We start from the raw sequence: 19457 nt of genomic DNA on the forward strand, positions 1-19457 counted from the left end.
GCCATTATAGCACAGGGTTTTCAATGAGTAAATGGCAAATTTGGTGATTCAGTGCTACTGAACATCCAGAATATTATACAAGTCAATAATTCATGTGTAGAAAATGAAACTGTGTATACACTGCTGTGATTAAGTAAGTGCTGCCTTTCACAGGTCGCCCTCTGGAGCACACGCATATGTACACTTGCTGAGAAGGAAGCAGCCAGCCATTTTTGTGCTGTTTGTCCCCACTTCCAAGGTTATACACCATGCATCTGAACCACATCTATTGTTACGCAGTGAATTAATATTTCATGCTTTTGTGTTTCATGAAATGTTTTGTGTTGGGTAATAAAAGTCACGCAAGACTGAGGACAAGGAGAATAAAATGAGATTTGCATTAGAAAATGTACAACATGAAAAAAAGCCTACTGAAACTGTCTTTATAACCTGAGATAACCATTTGATGGGCATGTCTGTGAATGTAATGCGCTTTTACAACAGTTGTTTATGATTATAATCCATTCTGTCGTTAACCAGCAGGAAAACAGTTTATGTGATATTTCAGCATTCATAAAATAAAGTATTGCTTGTTTATGTTAGGAAATAAAATGGCCTATTCCTTGTTTTGTTGGCAATATGCAAATGAGAACCTGTATTATGGATAATTAACAGTAAACATTTTTTTTTAGTTAAGGTAACTAAACTATTCCCCTTCAGCATTTTGGACATCTGCAGTTGTGGTCTTTTCATCCATAAATTTTTTTTGAGGATAAATAAAAAGAGCGTTCTACCTAAATTGTAAAGATACAAAAAAGCAAAGGGGCAAAAACAACAAGTCCTCCAAATTTCAAAATCCAAAATAAAAGATATCTTGTGTCAAATAGTCACACAACTGGTGTAAAATTGTTTGAGTGGTGGTGCTTGTTAACAAATTAGTGCCTTCTCAAATATTTATCAGTTTATTTAACTCTAAACACTGGAAAACTCTTGTGCTGGTAACCCAAATTATATCTAATGTTAAGGATTTATAATTGATACACAAAGAACTTGCCATAAGGATGCTGTTACATGACTTGGTATATTCTACCACTTACACTATGCTGCTGCTATATGACCAGAAACCATCTGGTGTTTCCTCTCAATGAGCTTTTCAAATTATTCATTACCACTGAAAATGGCATCTTGTATGTACAAAATAGGGACAACATTGCCTGGTAAATCAGGCAATGTTGATCACAAACAGGTGATCAGCCAGGTGGTAGACTAGGAACTATGTTGAACAATGTAGTCAATAACCTATGTATACAACCTTTATTGTGCCCCATTTCTTTGAAGCTTATCACTCTAAGTACACATGCTTAGTAAGGATGTAACGATACAGTCAATTCACAAAATAGGTCAATGTATTAAACACTGAGTTCATGACAATAAAATGGGAAGAGAATTTGGGAGGAAACCAATTTTATTTTCACAGCTGAAGAGAAAGTTTCACAAATCTGAACCTGTGGCAATCAAATGCAGTCCAGACATGTGAAATGAAAAAATGAAAATGCTGCCAATCAAGTAATTTAAAAATCTTTAGGGCTTCTTGTACGCTAAAGTAGTCATCTCAGTAAGAAGTCTTTATTTACTTAACAGCAGCTGGATAACACTTTGCAAGATGATTGATGAATATGCTGCTCTCAATAGTCTCCAACAATAGTGTTAGATAAAAGATAAAATAGTCTTAAAATGAAGAACGGAAAATTCTAACACTAAAGACAATGACTCATTATAGGAAAATATGGTGAAACTCAATTTGTGCAAATATTGGGACAGTAGGTGTTTTATTAGGGTTATAACAATTAAAAGATACATGAAAGTGATCATGCATGGTGTCATGTTTCTGTCAACTGGGTTTTAGTTTTATCCACTGCTACTGGTTTCAACATCTACTTCTGCAAATCTCACTCATCAACTGCTCATTTTTAATGAATGTAATAAAGGAACTACAGTATATAATCTAGCTTGGACCATTTCTGACTGATGGTCCTTATATCTTGTTTCACAGACCTCATGTCTGGCATCTTAAAAAATTCATCACACACCGCTGCCTCCCTGGCAGTCCAATCAATCTGAGGTGTCTTTAATGGCCACATCCCTTGTCAAAACAATGCGTCAGTGAGTAGTGGACGAGTGAGGGCAAATGTGCACCTGTGTCTGTTTCAAATGGCAGGAATTATCTAGTACTCCAAAGTGGAGCATTGGGTTTTCTCCTAACATTCATTTCTACATCAATCCAACTGGCAGCTGTTCCCTTTGAATTATAGAAAGCAGTGGTGGAGTTCTCAAAATCTCCACACTGGCGAAGCACTTAAACTTTCCCAAGCAAGATGAGGTGGTGAGTATGGAACATGGTTGTAGGTCCTGAGGGATTAAATCACTGATCACACAAAAACAGAAGAGGAGCTGAAATTGGTGCTGGCCACACATCAAGCCTCTAAATGTATTTGTTTTATTGTTGAAAATAGAATTGGCAAAGTTAATATTACATTCCTTTATGTAACTGATTTTGTGAAAAAGCATGATCCAAAAGCTACACAGGTCTAGATAATTTAGTACCAAGATTTCTTGTGCCAGCTTTCTGTTTCATTCAGGTGCACTTAAACACACTTGGAATATTTTGAAGAAACAAAGCAACAAAAAATTTAAATATGCAAAAAGTCAAAGACTTTCAAAATGACAAGCAATAATGTCAGATCTAGCCACCCAAGTAAGTTCATCCAGAGAGCAGACCGTGAGATGCTAAAAAGTCTCCCAAAACCCTTATACGGGATGTACAGTAGGTTCTTACTTTTAATATATTTATGTTAACCTTTATAATCAAAAGGAGACTGTACAAGCATAACTTTGAAGAAAGGTGTACAAGAAGGGAACCTGTACTCTAAGAAAAACACAAAGTCCTGTCTCAAGTTTGCCACAAAGAGTGAAGACAAATATCACAACCCCTAGAACAATGTTTCTGTACATAAGAGTCTAATATGAGTTATTTACAGACTTAAGCAAAGGGAATGCTTGCCTTAAATCAAACATAACATTCCAGGAAAAGTTTCTTCACTGCAAAGCATAAAGCTGTTTGTCTGAATGTTGGGAAATCTTTGTTGCAGTATGACATGACCAGTTCTCCAAAACAGAATCTATCATAAATTCTACTGTGTATGGTGTTTAAGGAAATATGACCATCTGTAAAATAACAGCCATTAGGGCTTACTTTCCAAGAATATTGGAAAAAATTGGTAGATATCTTACTATGGCTATTTTTATCAATGGGTATTTAAGATTGGCTAATAAATGTAGAGCATTTAAATTTCTTTTTAGCTTTTTTATTTATTTGGTTTATGGCAATTTCTTGCTGTTTACCTAAAGTAAAATAAAAATTCAGGTTTACCAACATCACAAGAGTTATGTTTTCATGTATTCATAAAAAATATTTTTATTTTTCTCATTTTAAAAAGTTGATAAATGATTTGTTTGTTTCCCCTCTACCCCTCAGGTTATATTTTTTTTTCTTTACGGTTGAAAATTGTGGACAATGTTAGAAAGTCCACAGATCACACTAAAGGGACTTACCCTTTCCCACATAAACCATTTATCTGAAATGCCTAAAGCATGCCTTTTCTTTATTCACATAACAACATTACCATATAAAGAATTTGCATAATGCATGGCCGATGGCTATTTTGGCACATCTTAAACTAATAATAAGAGGCTATTTTGCACCTAGTTATTTTTGTCTCCTCAGCTGAGGTGCCGAAGCAGACCATAGGAAAACGTATTGAATATTAAATTGTTAAATGCATTCTAAAAGATCGTCAAAAGGGAAATGATAAATCAGCAATACAGCATGAAACAGTCTAAATGGAAATGGTAAGGCAAAAATGTACTGGTACAGGGCAGTTCACCTAAGCTGACATGTCAGGCAGCAAAAGCATGAACAGGGGAAGCAGCCAAGGACTCATAACAATTCTGGAGGTACAGCAAAGATCCACAGCTCAGATGTGAAAGTCCTTTGACAGGACAACTCAGTTGTACAAATCTGGCTTTATGAAAAAATGTCAAGATGACCCCCGCCCCTCAAAAAAAGAGTTAAAACGTGCTGAGTGCAGTTTTCTAAAAGCCATGGGACGCATTGACAATTTGGAAGGTGATCCTCTTGTCAGATGAGATCAAAACTGAGTTGCTTGACCCAAATTTAAAATCCTATGTGAGGTGAAAAAGTGGCACAGCAGATCACCCTGAACACACAAAAGCAGTGCTGTAATGTAGTAGTGGCATGTGCTGGGCAAAGCCTTTTCCTCAGCAAGGGAAAAGAAGTAAACCTAAAAAACATTAGACTGTGGCCCAGGTTCACTTTCCAACTGGACAATGACCCAAAAACATACAGCCAGAGCTAAAAAGGAATGGAATTAGATAACAGCTTTTTATGTGTTACAATAGCGTAATTAAAAATTCAAATCTTAATTTAATTTAGAATCTGTAACAAGACTTTAAATTTGCCGCAGATCAATGACCTCCATACAATATAAGCCTAAATTTCTGTCTGCAAATGTACAGAGTAGGTAGAGATAAACAAAAAATCTAAAGTGATATACATAGATACATATTCATGCATAGAGGTGTGACTGATATGTTTTTTGAAATATTCTTTGGCAGCCAACGGTGCCCAGTGATCTTAACAAACCTGTTCAGGAAGAAATAGTACCATCCACAGTTAAAGCCTGTCTGTAGCGCTTCAGGAAGGCTTCTTCAGTTTTTCACAAAGGCACCCACCCACCAACTTTATGTGCAGCCTCTTATGTAGGACTACACTTTGATTTTAAGAACCCAGTTCGACTCAATACTGGGAAAATGACCTCCTTGCCGGTTTCTACTTTTGTAGCATATTTGGTGACATGCAGTACCCAATTTCACAACAGATATCGTGAAGCAATTTTCTGCAATCTACTCTTAGTCTACTGGAAGGAAAAGTGGTTATATGAGAGATAAGTATCTCAGCAGGATGTTGTTCATAGTTGTTTTGATGCGATCACAGATCATAAAAATTATTCATAGTCAACTATTGGTCCAAATGTCTATCGGTGGAATAGGTTGTAGTATATTTGTTGTTTCTATATTTTTTATAGCTATTTGTCTTCATAATTTAATACAGTAGTTAAGGAGCCAATTTTCCTCACCTCTGACCATTTGCAAATATTTTCAGATTCAAACAATGTGTCTCTGAAATGGTAGAGGAAAGCTTGAACGGGTGAATGTATTATCTAAATAATACAATTTGAGGTTAAAATAAATAATAGTTGAGGTTGGAGAAGTGAAAAAGGATGCCAATTCAGGTCTTCAAAAAATTTAAGACTGAAAGTAATAACATTGTTAAGCAGTGAAATGAACTGTGTGCATGTACAGTATGTGGACTGTGTAAGATTTGTATGCCAGCCAAAAGGGGTTGAGTCAAAAGGCTCCTTGGTGGCCTTGGCTTTAATAATAAATGAATGGTGACACAAAAAACAGACAAATGCAGAGACTGTGAGAAACACAGAATCACAGAGACAGATGAAGACCAAACAAGTTCAAAAGAGCAAAAAAAAAAATGCCATGGAGGTCATTTGACAAACAACACTAAGGATAAGGAATTTCTGAAAGAGACAATGTGAGAGCGAGAGAGATAGAAAAGGGGGAGAGATGTGGAACAAACAAAAAAAAACACTCCATTAGAGAGAACCTGACCGACAGGAAGGCAACAAGAGGATGGTGGATAGACAGATGTCTAATGAGGAAAAATGAGACTCACAGAGACAGAGTGAGGGGAATGGAGGGCGAATGTTAGGAGGGAAAGAGTTGAGTGACTTGTTGGTAGTGCTTCGTTGGCTCACAGATGGAAGAGCTGTCCAACAGACATGCACTCATATAGAAACACACATACACTGTACTATGTGCAGGTGATTTAGCAGCAAGGCTGCTGATAATGTTTATATTTCATAACCAAGGCCCAAGGATGTAGCTTTAGCAGCACAATCCCATACACATCTACCAAGCTTTTCTGTCCCCTTTGTTCTCCCATATTTGTCAAGAAAAAAAGCATACATCTCACAAAACCACCCACCTTCATAGTAAATCTTATGGGTGATGAAGCCAGCCACTGTGGGGCAAACACATTTATCTTGCACTGACTGCTGATAGAACTTTTGTCCAGTATTTGGATATAAGTGAGAAGGTTACCATTATTCATTGGCTAATTGTTAAATGATTATTCAGATACTCTGTATGAATTACATTTCAGTGCACTGGGATTCTGAAAAATAATAATTCAACAAAGATCTAATAGGTATAATTTTTTAAACATGTTGCATATAAAAACCCCAAATAATCATAAGCAATATTAAAAGATACCTCAAAGTAATTGATCCAACATGTAAGGACAATTTGAAAAAAAATAAAATAAAAAATAACGTAATTGTTCTACTGAATACTGAGTAGAATAAGGTTTCAAGAGTGCTACTAGAATGGCTTGAGTTAGGCCATTTTGACATATACCTATTTCGGCTTAGATAGTCCAACTGGCCTGAAGGATTTTATCTAGCAGGTGCTTTTGTTCAGTAAATAGGGCCATTACCTTATCAGTACCTGTTAGTGGCCTCAAGGCATCTCACAGTTGCACAATTGTTCCTTAGACTTCGACTGACTTTGTTGTCATTTTCAATGCACAGGGTGTATACAGAACGAAATTTCGTTGCATACGGCTCAGGATAATGTTTGAGGTTCCAATGTTGTGAGTAAAATAAAATACAGTATAAAATATGAATATAAATCTAAATATAAAATATAAAGTGCAGGACTGACAGTAAAATAGAAGTTATTTAGCTCTGTACATGTGCAAGGTATAAAGTGGAGACCAGTTTTTGAGTGCAGTCCAGTTAAGAGTTCAGCAGTCTGATGGCAAGTAGGAAAAAGCTGTTTCGGAACCAGGTGGACCTGCACCGGATGCTGCAGAACCTCTTTCCAGAGGGCAGCAGGGAGAACAGTCCATGGTGGGGGTGTGAGGGGTCACTGATGATGTTTCGGCCTCAGGACACGCATCCTGCATCGATGGTTGACCTGACACTTCGCCCTTTTGCCTGAGCTGGGTGTGGAAGGTTGTTGCCGAAGCAGTTTCTCCTTGTGTGCCTTCTTCTCACTCACATGAGAGTTACCGAACTCTTTTGCAAGCTCAACCAGGAAGTCCACCCGTCTCTCCTGCACCCCAATGCATGCCTGATAAAGCACATGTGCATTCAGTGCTGCCATGTCAATCATGTTTGCCAGGTTTGCTGACCAGCTGTCACATAGTGATGGAACCTTGGTCACCCCCCGCAAGATTATGACTGAAATAAATGCCATTAGTTCTTGTGAACTAAATAGGTGAAGCAGTCACCTATTTATCCTCCACAGCACAAAAGGCTGCATGCAAATTTGCATGTGCTAAGTCTCCCAGATTTCTTTTGCTTACACTTTTTGCATGATTTTTTTGAGGTGGATTAACACAATTAATTTGGTTAGTTTATTTCTAAACTGTCATGTTATACCCTCTTAGCTTTATTTCAAAGAGAAACATTACTAATTTCTTTTAGAAAAACCTTTGCATATTTTTTGAAACAGATTGTATGTTTTGCAAACTCTATGTACATTTGGCAAAATGACCTGGATAATGCAGCACAACATCATGGATCAGCTGCAAAAGGTCACATCTCTCCAAAAACACTTCATGTATGCTTCAAAACTAAACTGAAGAGCACTACCTACAGGAGATCTGATCTCCTGTAGGTATCATAGATACCCACCCCCAACATGGACAATTCACACTCCTACCTTCTGGCCTGACGGTCAACGGCCACATTTACAATTGAAGAAGGGATGCTAATTTGAGCCATCAGAGTCGTCAGGGTGGACTCCGGCCTTTTGGCCCTGTTGAGCCGATATGGGAAGGACTCGAAAACCGTATCATCCTAGTGTTAAAACCTCCTGACTCAGGAGCTATCACCCTTGTAAAGTTGTAACAAAAGAACATCAACATAAAAATCTTTCACTGTCAAGCTAGTAACAGAGTTGAACTGTGCTTGCTACACATTTCAATCCTGAAACAGACAAACTTTCACAAAAAAAATTAGTAAATGAACATAAAAGAAAAACCCTCAAACAATCTCAAACAACTTTGACATTGTTTCTCCTCGGTTTTTATCTCTGGATCAACTATGTCTTTTGAAAACAGTGGGGAGGTGCAACATGGTCAAGTCATGCTCAAATCCATTAATGTCAGAGTATTAAAAGGGGGGGCATCTGCTTGTCTAAGACTTGGTTCAGTTCAGTCAAATGACAAAGGGAATGAAAAGGTAAGATCATGGTGACCAAGCAAATGGCAGAATAAAAACATTGATGATGAAAAGAAGAAAGAGGCCCAAAGCAAGAATTATGTATTGAACAGAGCTCTGTATAGTATATGTCCAAGCGGTAAGGCAGGTAAAATGAAAGTGAGCTAATATGTTTTGTCATTTAATTTTGTTTTATATCACCACATATATTGCATCTTTTTATATTACCTCTTCTTTTACACATTTAACCATTTTTATGGAACTCAGAACAGTTTCAGACACAAAAAACAATTTCTTCAGTTCATACCTTAGAATTAAAGATGTGCTAAAAGTATTTCTCATCACTCTCTTTGCCTCTTGTGGCATGGCAGAACATGCAGATTATATGAGAAAATGCTGGCAGATAAATATACATGCTAACTTTTAGTTCCATAGTTCAATTTTACTCTTTTCAGGAAACTACCGAATTTTAATACAGGCATCAAGCTGAAAGTAGATGTTTTCCAGCTTCATTTTGATGCACAGACAGCAGGAGTTTGAGAAGATTCCAGCTGCCAACACCAGGCATTTGTCTCACCAGCTCTCTGACTCGACAATTCCTCCTCTATTTGAAAGCTTCCCTGCTCTCCCCCCACTGCCTGCTGCGACATGATTCTGTGTGGGTGATTATGGATTAAGGGGATCACTTTTAAATAATTTGTGCGAAATGAAACGGGTAGAGAAATATTTTTGCAATTAGAATGGACACCCACAATGATGTGAGACAAAGTGAGGTAATGACGAGTGATTCAGGAAGACCTAGATTTTTTTTCCCTTCACACCGTCTGAGTTTGTGTGAGAAATTTTAACATTTTCTGCTAATTTTAGAGATGAGAGTGAGCCAATGTCTGCTCTGTGACTAACAGTCATATAATGGAGACACTGTGAAGAAATTACAATTAGAATTCTAATTGCACATCTTGTTGCTTTACCCAGTGTGCAAATAATTATTTTATAACCTTTCAAAATGTAACCGGGAAACTGACAGAATGAGGGGAAAAAAACAGCCTCTCAATGAACTGTTGTACTGTCTAACTAAAAATGTCACAATGACGCGACTGCAAAGTAATAAAGTGAATATTTTTAAGGTGTACGAAACGTTATGTGAGACACTGCATAAACAAAAGAACCAAAAGAAGATACAAATACTGTGGAGCTCTGAAACAGATTGGTCCTTTATAAATATTTATTTATCATGTTATATGCTTCTTTAATGGGACAAAAAAACCATCAACGTAATCTTTATTTTAATAATATTAGGAATATTTTCTTGTAATCATGCTTGAACTAATTTTAGTTTAGGGTGTGTGCATGACGGGGTGGAGATGGGGATGGGGAGGTTGTTCTTAGCCAGAAAGGAGTGTGTTATGTTTTTCACTCCACTGAGAAAGATGGTATTTTTTTTCCTGTGTTTACTTCTTTCTATGTAGGTTAGGACTTATAGACGGTTGTTCCTTTTGATCAGAGAAGGCATTTGTTTGGTTTTGTGATCTCATTTATCTTGTTGAGGTATTTTTGGTTACGATTTTACTCTAATTTGGGAATTAGAGGTGTTAACCTGTTTTTTGTTTCTTTCAGGAGGCTCAAGTCACATTTATTAATGAACTCTATTATCATTATCTCTTGGGCACCATCTGGAGACGCAACAATGGTAAAAGAGAAGAACTGTATCTGACAGTAATTTATAAAATTTAGTTTGAAAGTGATTGCATTGTGACTGAGTCATTTCCTTGTAAAAAATATTAACAAAATTGTTTGTACTACTGAAAATTAACTGATTGAATTTGATTACAGTTCCTGCCTCAGAGATGACGCCTGAGGGGTTTCTTTGTATAGTACGCCCAATTGAACTCAAATCAATCAACCAAGCTGTTGGACTAAGTTACTGGATAATGGAGGATTTCTTTCTCTTTTCCTTGACTATTTTAACATTGAATGTCAGTAGGTTGTGTGTTCATGTTCTGATATGCTACTTGTCAGAAAATGTCAGAATGGATGTATGTACGTAGAATTTTTATATTTTTTTTATGCTGATGGTTTATGTGCTACTTGGATATATGAACTATTACTTGAGATAAATGAATCATCTATCTATCTATCTATCTATCTATCTATCTATCTATCTATCTATCTATCTATCTATCTATCTATCTATCTATCTATCTATCTGTAATTGTCATAGGTTTTTTGGTCCTTAACAGAGGAGTGCCAACATGTTTTTGTCTGCATGTGTAAATCCACGGATGATGACATATGAATGAGGCAAACAAAGTTAGTTTGTGCAGCAGAGCTCTTTCCCATGTTTCATGGAATGTGATCAAATGAACGACCCATCTATCAAACAAGAGAGTCAGAAAAGGTTAATATTTTTAGTACTTTTAAAGACAAGTTGACATCGAGGATAAATACTTTGTTCCCAGTTGATTTTAAGATAAAAGCACAGGTAGCAACGAAAGCCTTTATTTGATTTTTTTTTTTTTTAAATCCACATCATCCAACAAACCAAAAACTCACTCAACTGACTGTCTGATCAAAAGAGGTCACAGCTCTCATTCAATGGGAATTCAGGAAGAAATAATTTATCTAGGCATCAAAACACAAAACATATTTTGTGTTAAACTGAACCCAGCTGTTTCACCTTTCAGGTCAAACAAGAAATTAAATCACAAATTGATCCCAAATAGACAGAGATTTCAGAATCACATTCATACTGGCAGGTAAGCCTAAACTTACGCATACACTGGCAGATTTGGATTTAGAAAATGTATTCCATTCACTCAACAAGTTTGTTACTGACAGCAAATGAGACGGGTATCTCTCAAAGGATTAAACAACAACAAAAAATGCTTAAGGAGTACAAAAATATGCATCTGTTTTTTATTGAAAATTATTTGTGCTTTTGTCAACAATCAAGGACAAATCAGCTGAGCAGACTTTATATGTTTCCACTGATATTTAATGATTTATTTTTGAAGATGAGCTCCAAGTCTTTTAGATTGGGGATACCTCTTTACAATCACTCTAAGTGTTAGCCTACTGAAGTTAAGATCCTGGCTTACCACCAATCAGAAGAAACATTGTTTATAAAATTAAAAGATTACTTTAAACTTAAATCTGTCATAAGTATAATAGTTTTTATCTTAACCGTAGTTGACTGTGCCTAAGGTTTACTCAAATCAGCTTTAAACAACATAAATAAACACAACACTAGCTGCATCTGGAAAAGATTCTATATGGGAAAAACTGGTTTAAGGGGAAAGATTTTCATTTAGAGATCAGTATCTGAACCCCAAAAATCTGGATTGGAGCATGTCTAGATCAGAATAAACCTAGCATGATGTCTAGTTAAAAAAAGACCATGTTAGTACACAGTAGTAGGTAGTAGAAAAGAAACAACAGCAAAACAAATGCTCACACAAATTCATGTTTATTCCTTACCTTTGTAGTTGATCTTAAATCCTATAGATCCAACACTCTCATCTGACTGGAGGTGGAGCCACATCTGGTGGGTCATGCTGACAATCAGGTCAGGCACAAAGCTGCCTGATAAGCTAGAGCACAAAATGCATCACTATTAAATTGCTGTCATCATAATTACCATTATAAAAGTACAATTTTCATCACTCCAATCAGTTTCTCAAGTGATCTTTGGAGCTTGAAAATACTAAACTGGAACTCAAAGCTTTGAATAACGCTTTAACACTTCTGAGTATTTTTGATTGAACTTACAATGCTGTTTGAAATTAACAAAATAAAGATATACAATTTTAAAACTTTTCCAAGGTCATTGAACAGTCAAAATCGAATTGCTTTTTATGCATTTATGAATCTTTAAAAAAAAAAAGAATCACACGTTCTATGAATGAAGTTGCCAAAAAGCTGAGCGACTTAAGTGGTTTAAATTAAAATCAAGATAAAAAATGAAAAATAATGTTAGAAAAATTTAAAAAATAACTACATATATGTTTTTGTCTGATCTGTGATCGTGTGAAGTGACATAAAAAGCTGAAGTCTCTTAAAAATTATTTTTGCTGTAAAAAAATTAACATTTGAAGGCAAGAGTTACCATATAGCACATTCATATTGTTCAAGCAAAAGACCAAAGCTGTATTGATGCTTTTGTGCTATACTATTTTCTTACAATATTTCTAAGGTTCTACTTTTAAAAAAATAGCACAAAAAGTGAAATGAATGATATTAAGCCAAGAAAATTAAATCATATTAGGAGGATAACATAATACTTACACCTGAAGTATAGTTGTAGGATCTCCCACCTCTCCTCCATCTCCTATAGTCAGAGTATCATAGGCTATCTCTAGGTCAAACTCCTCAAAGTTGATTTGGATCACCTAAGACAAAAAATAAATGCATTCAAATTTCAGTTCAAAGAAATAAAAGGCTTCTTCATAGAGATTTTTTTATTTTATTTTGTTGACCATTCAATGCACTTTTGCAAAAGTGGCATTCACCCATTCTCACACAAACCTACAAATGTCAATAGGATTATGTTCCTATGACAAAGACCCTTTGTTGTCTCGTGTTGGTGAACGTAGAGCCACCTATTCACCAGACGACTATTCTTCCCCGACGCGTCCAGCCATTTCATAAACATAAAGCTCTGAAAGGGACACTTCTAATTTGATTTAATGTGATTTAAAAAGCTACTCTCAAACTTCCAATTGTCGTCATACTCAATCAGATCCATCAGTTTTGAGGTTGTTTGCTTTGTTGTCTGAGTTCTGTTTCTACACAGTAGCAGAAGATACCCACAACCTTTACTCCCGCAAATCTGAAAAATGTAGTTGTCCCAGTGTTCTCTATCATCTTAATAGTATTATTACAACAGTGCCACTTTTTAATCTATTGTTTTGACTGATTCTGATAATTATTTCCAGAATAAGCAGTGTGTCATCTGCTTGGAAAATCAGGTCCATGACTTTGGTCAGTATGAAACATAAAAACTCATCTGACTAAAACATTAATTTAAACTACAATGTCAATGTACCAGGAAAAACTGTGCTCATATTCTTTTTCTAATTACACAGGTTAACATGGGTTTCCTGTCCAATAAAGTGCATCTGTCTCAAATGCCCAATGATGAGCCATGTGAATTTCTTGATAAAGACTGAAGAGGAGCACCTATGTTCAGCAGTCAGAGCTGTGAGAAACAGCACACAGCTCTAACGTCTGATCAGAAATTATTAAACCACACTTTCAGTTTCATCTAAGACCAGAGAGAAACACATTTGGCAGTAGAGAAGAGAGAATGGTGAGAGATTTGACGGAGGGAAAGGAAGAAGATGGAGGCAGATGGAAATGTGGAGGACAGAGGAAAAGAGCAATGTGGGGGAATAATGAGAACATCTTTGATGCTCTGAGAGTAGAGGTTGAGAATATTTCAAACTTGAATTTTGACCTGGGCCTCGGGGAAGATTAAAACTGCACTTTACCTCCTCCTTCCTTTTTCCTTATTTCAGATTTCCTGATTCAATATTCTGAGGGTGGACTTCAAAAATATCTAAAAAAACATCAACGGGCTCCTTTTATTTCTGTAATGCTAACACTGAGCACTGAATATATTTTTGACAAGCATTTCAGTGTCCTTTTATTTCTCTATTTGTAATAAAATGCTAACTATCTTCCTTAGATTTTGTCCTAGCACTTTTCTGTTAATTTAAGCACACTGCACCGCTGAACCTGCTCTATTTAAAAAAATGAAGATAAAAAATAAACACAAAAAAAAACAGTTCACTCTCCAATATGTACTAAAACTTTGCTTAGTTTTTGAAAGGTTGCCAGATTGGTTCTATTTTCCTGTTTTTATTTTAGTCAGTTCTTTATCTGATCTCAGCAGATTTTGCCTTCATAGGACAGTAGATCTACATTATGAACTTACAACAGATGTAGCCCCACCAAACATAAGCAGGCCATCTCTACATAGAAGTTAAGAAGTCAAATCAAAGGAAACCTGATCGTTGAGTAAGGATGAAGATCAGAATGAAATGTTTCATCTCAGGAACACTACAAGAGCCTTACACTTAAAGAAGTGATAAATCCACAGATCCCACTCTACAAAAACCTTAGTGATAAACATTCTCTAGACAACATGCTGGTACCAAATGTCCTACCCTAGATGACAGCATGTGTACCTTCAGCTTGGCAGCATCTATTTCTAACATCTATATATTAACAATACTTCTTAGACTCTCTATGGGGTTTGGGTCAGGAGAGTTTGAACGATAATGAAGAACAGTGGCAACATTAGATATTGAAGCAGGTACTGATACTTTTTGAAGTGTGGGCAGGTGACAGGTTCTGCTGGAAAGTGAATTAAGCATCTCCAGTTTACCCATGGAGGGAAACAGGACATCCTCTAAAACTTCCACTGATGGCTGCGTCCAGAACTTGGACTTGAGAGAACATAGTGAACCAACACCAGCAGAAGGCATAGCTCTCTGAAAAGTCACTAAATGTGGAAACTTCACACTGAACTTCTAGCAGGTTGTTGCAAGCTCCACTTTTCCTCCAGACTGCAGTAGAGTCTTTTTACTTATTATCTCAGGTAAATAAGCTTCTGATGTTGCTGGTTCAGAAGTGGCTTCATGCAAGGAATGTGACAGTTTTGGCTCATAACCTGAATACATCTTGTGTGTGGTGGCTCTGAATGACAGCCATGGCCATACAATTGTGAAACCCCAAGTTTTAAAATTTGCTATATGATTTCTCCAAGTCTGTGACTATCCTTGTTGCTTGTGCATGTTTTCTACCAAATTTTACTTTCCACTCAACTTACCAAAAACTTAAAGCTAGCATTTGAGAAATTGCTGTTCATGACTTGCCATCCCTGGCTAAGTGACTGTCTGATGGATGACAATCTAACTATTACTTGTATAGTCCATTACATAAACCAAAAACTTCAAAATTATATATCATTTTCTATTGGTCTTGAGTAAGGATTAATTAAACTTATCAAACATTTTAGAACTAAGTGTTCAAAGCATGTCAACCTGTGTGTAATGACTGCATATTTAGTACAAGTTTGACTTTTGGACTACATTAATTTACTTTATAATGATATTAGGATTTATTGAAATGGTTTGTTGGCATATTTTTGGACATGAATTGACATCTAAATATAACAAGAAATGCATCAGTAACTGAAATATTAATTTAAAGTTAAGTCAAAAGTGCCCTTTAGAGGTGTAGTCATTGTGATTATGTCTTTCATACCAGTTCAACTCTTTCCTTCTACCCTTGTTTATTAATTAATGTTGTTGGATGAATTAGTAAATGCATAAACAAGTCACTACCTTTTTGACTTATGCTCAAATTTAAAAGTCCATTTGCACAGAAGCATATGTTGTGGGATTTTTGTGCAGAAAGTCTTACTAAAAACATTAAGGCTTGTCAAAATGCAACTTGTAGACTTTAGTTTTATTTTATGCACCAGAGAATGAATTAAAGCCCTGTGGAGTTGCACAGCCTTTCTGTCAATATATTTTAATATATTATTTTAATATATTATTTCAATAGCTTCATCTTCACACTGCGTTCCACTCGTGTAGTTCATATCTTGCAATAACAATGTAAGAAAGCTATGGTGCTACAGCTGACCTTTAATAATCTGGCTGGAATCAAGAAATTTTGACTCATCTAAGTGTATATAGATGTCATTTAGCAAAAGTCTGAGCCCAGTGTAGGCAGATTGGAAACCACAACAACCCATACGGGATACTGATAAATAACCACTGAAAAATCCAGGTAATATAAAACACCAGAGGCAGCAGGTGCCTTACAGCTGACCTTTCAGTTACTGCTATACGGGTTGCAATCATCTGCAGTGATATGTGAAAAATCACTGAGTCTTGAACAGAAAGTTATTTCTTTAAATTCGTTTGTATTGTGACGTGTTAGTCTAAGTTTACATCCAATCATCATGGATATGAATATTAAATACATTTTTGACTTTCAGTAATGCATTTGAACAGTCACTTTTTCTACTTCAGTGACTTAAAAAAAAAAGTGCACAAATTCAAGTTCAAATTTTGTCAACATTATGGAAGCTTACACATCTATATGCGTAAACCTTTAAAAATATTTATATAAATGTTCCTCACTTTGATCACAGGCACAAAAATGTGTCTGGTGGATTTTTTAGGAGGACATTTCACTATGGTTCTTGTAAGAATTGGTGCAGCTCATTTAAAACTGTTGGATTTCTTTTTTTTCTTTGCATCACTTGTGGTAATAAAGGTCACTTATTACTTTGACAGGAAAGAGGAAGAGAGAAAGTGGGAAAAGACATGCGGCAAAGGAACCAAGAAGAGGAGTTGAACTCAGAACGGCTGAGTCGAGGTCTAAGCCTCTGTATACGAGGCACCAACTCTAACCACTGCGCCACCTCAAGACGTTAGGGAATTGAGGTTGAGGCTATGCAGTAGTAACTATGTTTTATATTCCTTTATCTTTTTTATTTTTTTATACATACCAGAACCAGTTTGACGTGTATTTGAAATCTCTGTCCTGTTGGATCACCCCACTATGTCCAGGTTTTGACCATCTACCTACTGATTTCAGTCAAGATTGAAGGATTCAGAGTTCTTACTTCTTAGAACAGTGGGTCCTTTTTGTTTCCATATGTCCATATGGCCAGATAACGATTTGTCAAACCATATAATTGTTCCTCAGAAGGCATTTAACTTGTTTACATGGTCCTCTGCAGACAGGTTTAAATGTCTTTATTTAAATGTCTTAATTTTTTCTTTCGTGGCTCACACACTTTCAGTCCCTGGCTATGTGAAACAGTATTCACTGAGGCGGGATTCAGTTTTGGAGTATTTGTAGGCATCTGTGAGTGAGAGTTTAGGGCCAGATGGCTGAAACTTGTGCATAGCTGGGTGTTATACAATTGGTTTTGAAACGAATAAATCAAACTAACATTAAACTTCTGCGTCCCCATTCAGTGTAAGCTAGATCAAAGAGTGGTTCAAAAAGCAACAAAGTAATGTGATTTCCATGCATTTATGCATTTCCTTAGTTAAGTAGCTCAGACTGTTCTCAAATCTGTAGATGTAGTTTTACTGCTCCAAATAAAGAATTTTAAAAAGGAAAGACTTTGTTTCTCAATCCCTTCTCATTAATACTACTTATACAACTTTCTTATAAATTACTCACAGTAAACCCAACAGAAATCTTCTAAGATCCATTAAGCAACACTTTATTAAATCAGCAAGAGCTCAGTAAAAGGCAACCGCAGGGAATTGTTTTCACATTGTTTGTCTAACTCTTAATGTGAAGTGCCCCAAACTTGACACAGTTTGTGCTTTTATTACCAAAAAGGAGAGAGAAATTAATTAAGGGCAGTGAAAAGTAGAGTGAAACAGACTTTGTGATTACAAACAAATTTGCATAACAAACATACAACAAGGTTCCCATCAATGGTATTCATAACGCAAACATTTTCACATTTCATTGCATTTCAGCCTTTAATGCTAATGCATTTTGTAAATGTTATGTAATAGTCAAATTATTGCTATTGTACAGTGGGATGAACATGATACAGAATTTTAGCTTTCTTTTTCCAAATAAAAATCAAAAAGATGTGAATTTGGATTCAGTCCCCAAGTAAAGAGCCATGTTATTGCAATGAAAGATAGCTGCTACACTTCATCTTTAAGTTATGATCCCAAAAAAACAAAAATGCTTTTTCCTAAAACATTCCATAATAGCTCTCGCTGTTTTGGGTCATTGTTCTGCTGAAAGGTAAACCTCCACGTCTGCCTCAACTCTCTGGCACACACAAACAGTTTTCCTACCATGATTGGCCTGCATGTGGCCTCATCCATATTCCGATTTACTCTGACCAATTTCCCCATCACACCTAAAAGAAGTATTCCAGCAATCTGCCACTACTTATACTACTTGGTGTTTTACATTTAAGGCTAAAATTTCTCTTTTGGTCTTACTGACCAGAACCCCCATTTCTACATATGCGCTTTATCCTTTACAAGGCCTGTGGCAAACACAAAATGGGGAATCTTATGATTTTTTTTTTCTTACTCCATGAAAGTGAAATTGCTGGATTGTGCTGTGCTGTAGTTGTGTTGTGGATTTCTGCAGCTTTTCCAGTTACCATGGACAATTTGGCTGTTTCTCTTAATCTAGATTGAATAGTAAGGTGAATGACCATGTCTCAGTAGGTTTACAATTATCTCATACTCCTTCCCTTTTCAGGTGATTGATTAAACACAACTCTTCTAGAAACTCATCGTTCATAGATCCTTTAAGTCTGTCCACAGCTTCATTCTTCATCTGTATTTCCTGTTCTTTGGCCTTTGCAGTGACTTTTGCATACACAGGTTCTCTGACAAACTTTAAGAACCCTCACAGAAAAGCTGTTTTATGCTAAAAATACAACATATTTTATCAATTGGGTGACGTCTGAAGGCAACTGGATACTCTAGATTTTATTTAGGGATGTCAAAATAAAAGTTGAGCATGCAAGTGAAAATATTTATTAGATTTTTTTATCCTAAAAAAACATACATTCTTCTTAATCATAATTATGACATTGAACTAACTATGTACTATTTTGTGTAGGTCTATCACAGAAAATACACCAATATTTGTGGCTGTAGCGTAAATAATTTGTGAAAAAGTTCAAGGGGTTTGACTATATTTCCAAGGCGCCGTAATTTACAGCGCTATTAGTCCACACATACTGAATGAAGATGAAGTAGAGTCTGTTAAGTTTTCTCCTTGCGTGCATCCTTTACATTGCATAATTATGCCTCACTGACACTTTTCACAGAGCATTAAACTCAGCTACGGTTTAACTACTTTTCACAGAATCCTTGTGTGCATATACAATTGTCTCTGAAAATGCTGCACTGAAGTCAACTTTCTTTTTCTCCTTGTGTGGTAGGTAAAAATGAATACTTCATATGTCTGTGCTGTCCTAATTGGCTGGTGTTTATGCACCCATTTCTCAGTTTGATTTTTTTTCATGTTTGTGTCATATTCTACCTTGCTAATACCCCCTTGCTATCTCTCTTCCTA

At 36.0% G+C, this 19457-nt stretch overlaps 1 protein-coding gene across 7 annotated transcripts in view; it reads right to left on the reverse strand.

Annotated features, from left to right (window-relative positions):
- Positions 1-19457, reverse strand: part of LOC114156180 (CUB and sushi domain-containing protein 3-like) — a 404435-nt gene that overhangs the window by 118268 nt on the left and 266710 nt on the right. For all 7 annotated transcript variants that reach the window (XM_028036459.1, XM_028036460.1, XM_028036458.1 and 4 more), the window contains 2 exons: positions 12645-12748; positions 11838-11950 (listed from right to left, as the gene is read on the reverse strand). In XM_028036459.1, the coding sequence (XP_027892260.1) occupies positions 11838-11950; positions 12645-12748 (217 nt within the window). The remainder of the gene's footprint in view (positions 1-11837; positions 11951-12644; positions 12749-19457) is intronic.

Source organism: Xiphophorus couchianus, chromosome 13 (genome assembly GCF_001444195.1).
Source record: "Xiphophorus couchianus chromosome 13, X_couchianus-1.0, whole genome shotgun sequence".
Taxonomy (NCBI): Eukaryota; Metazoa; Chordata; class Actinopteri; order Cyprinodontiformes; family Poeciliidae; genus Xiphophorus; species Xiphophorus couchianus.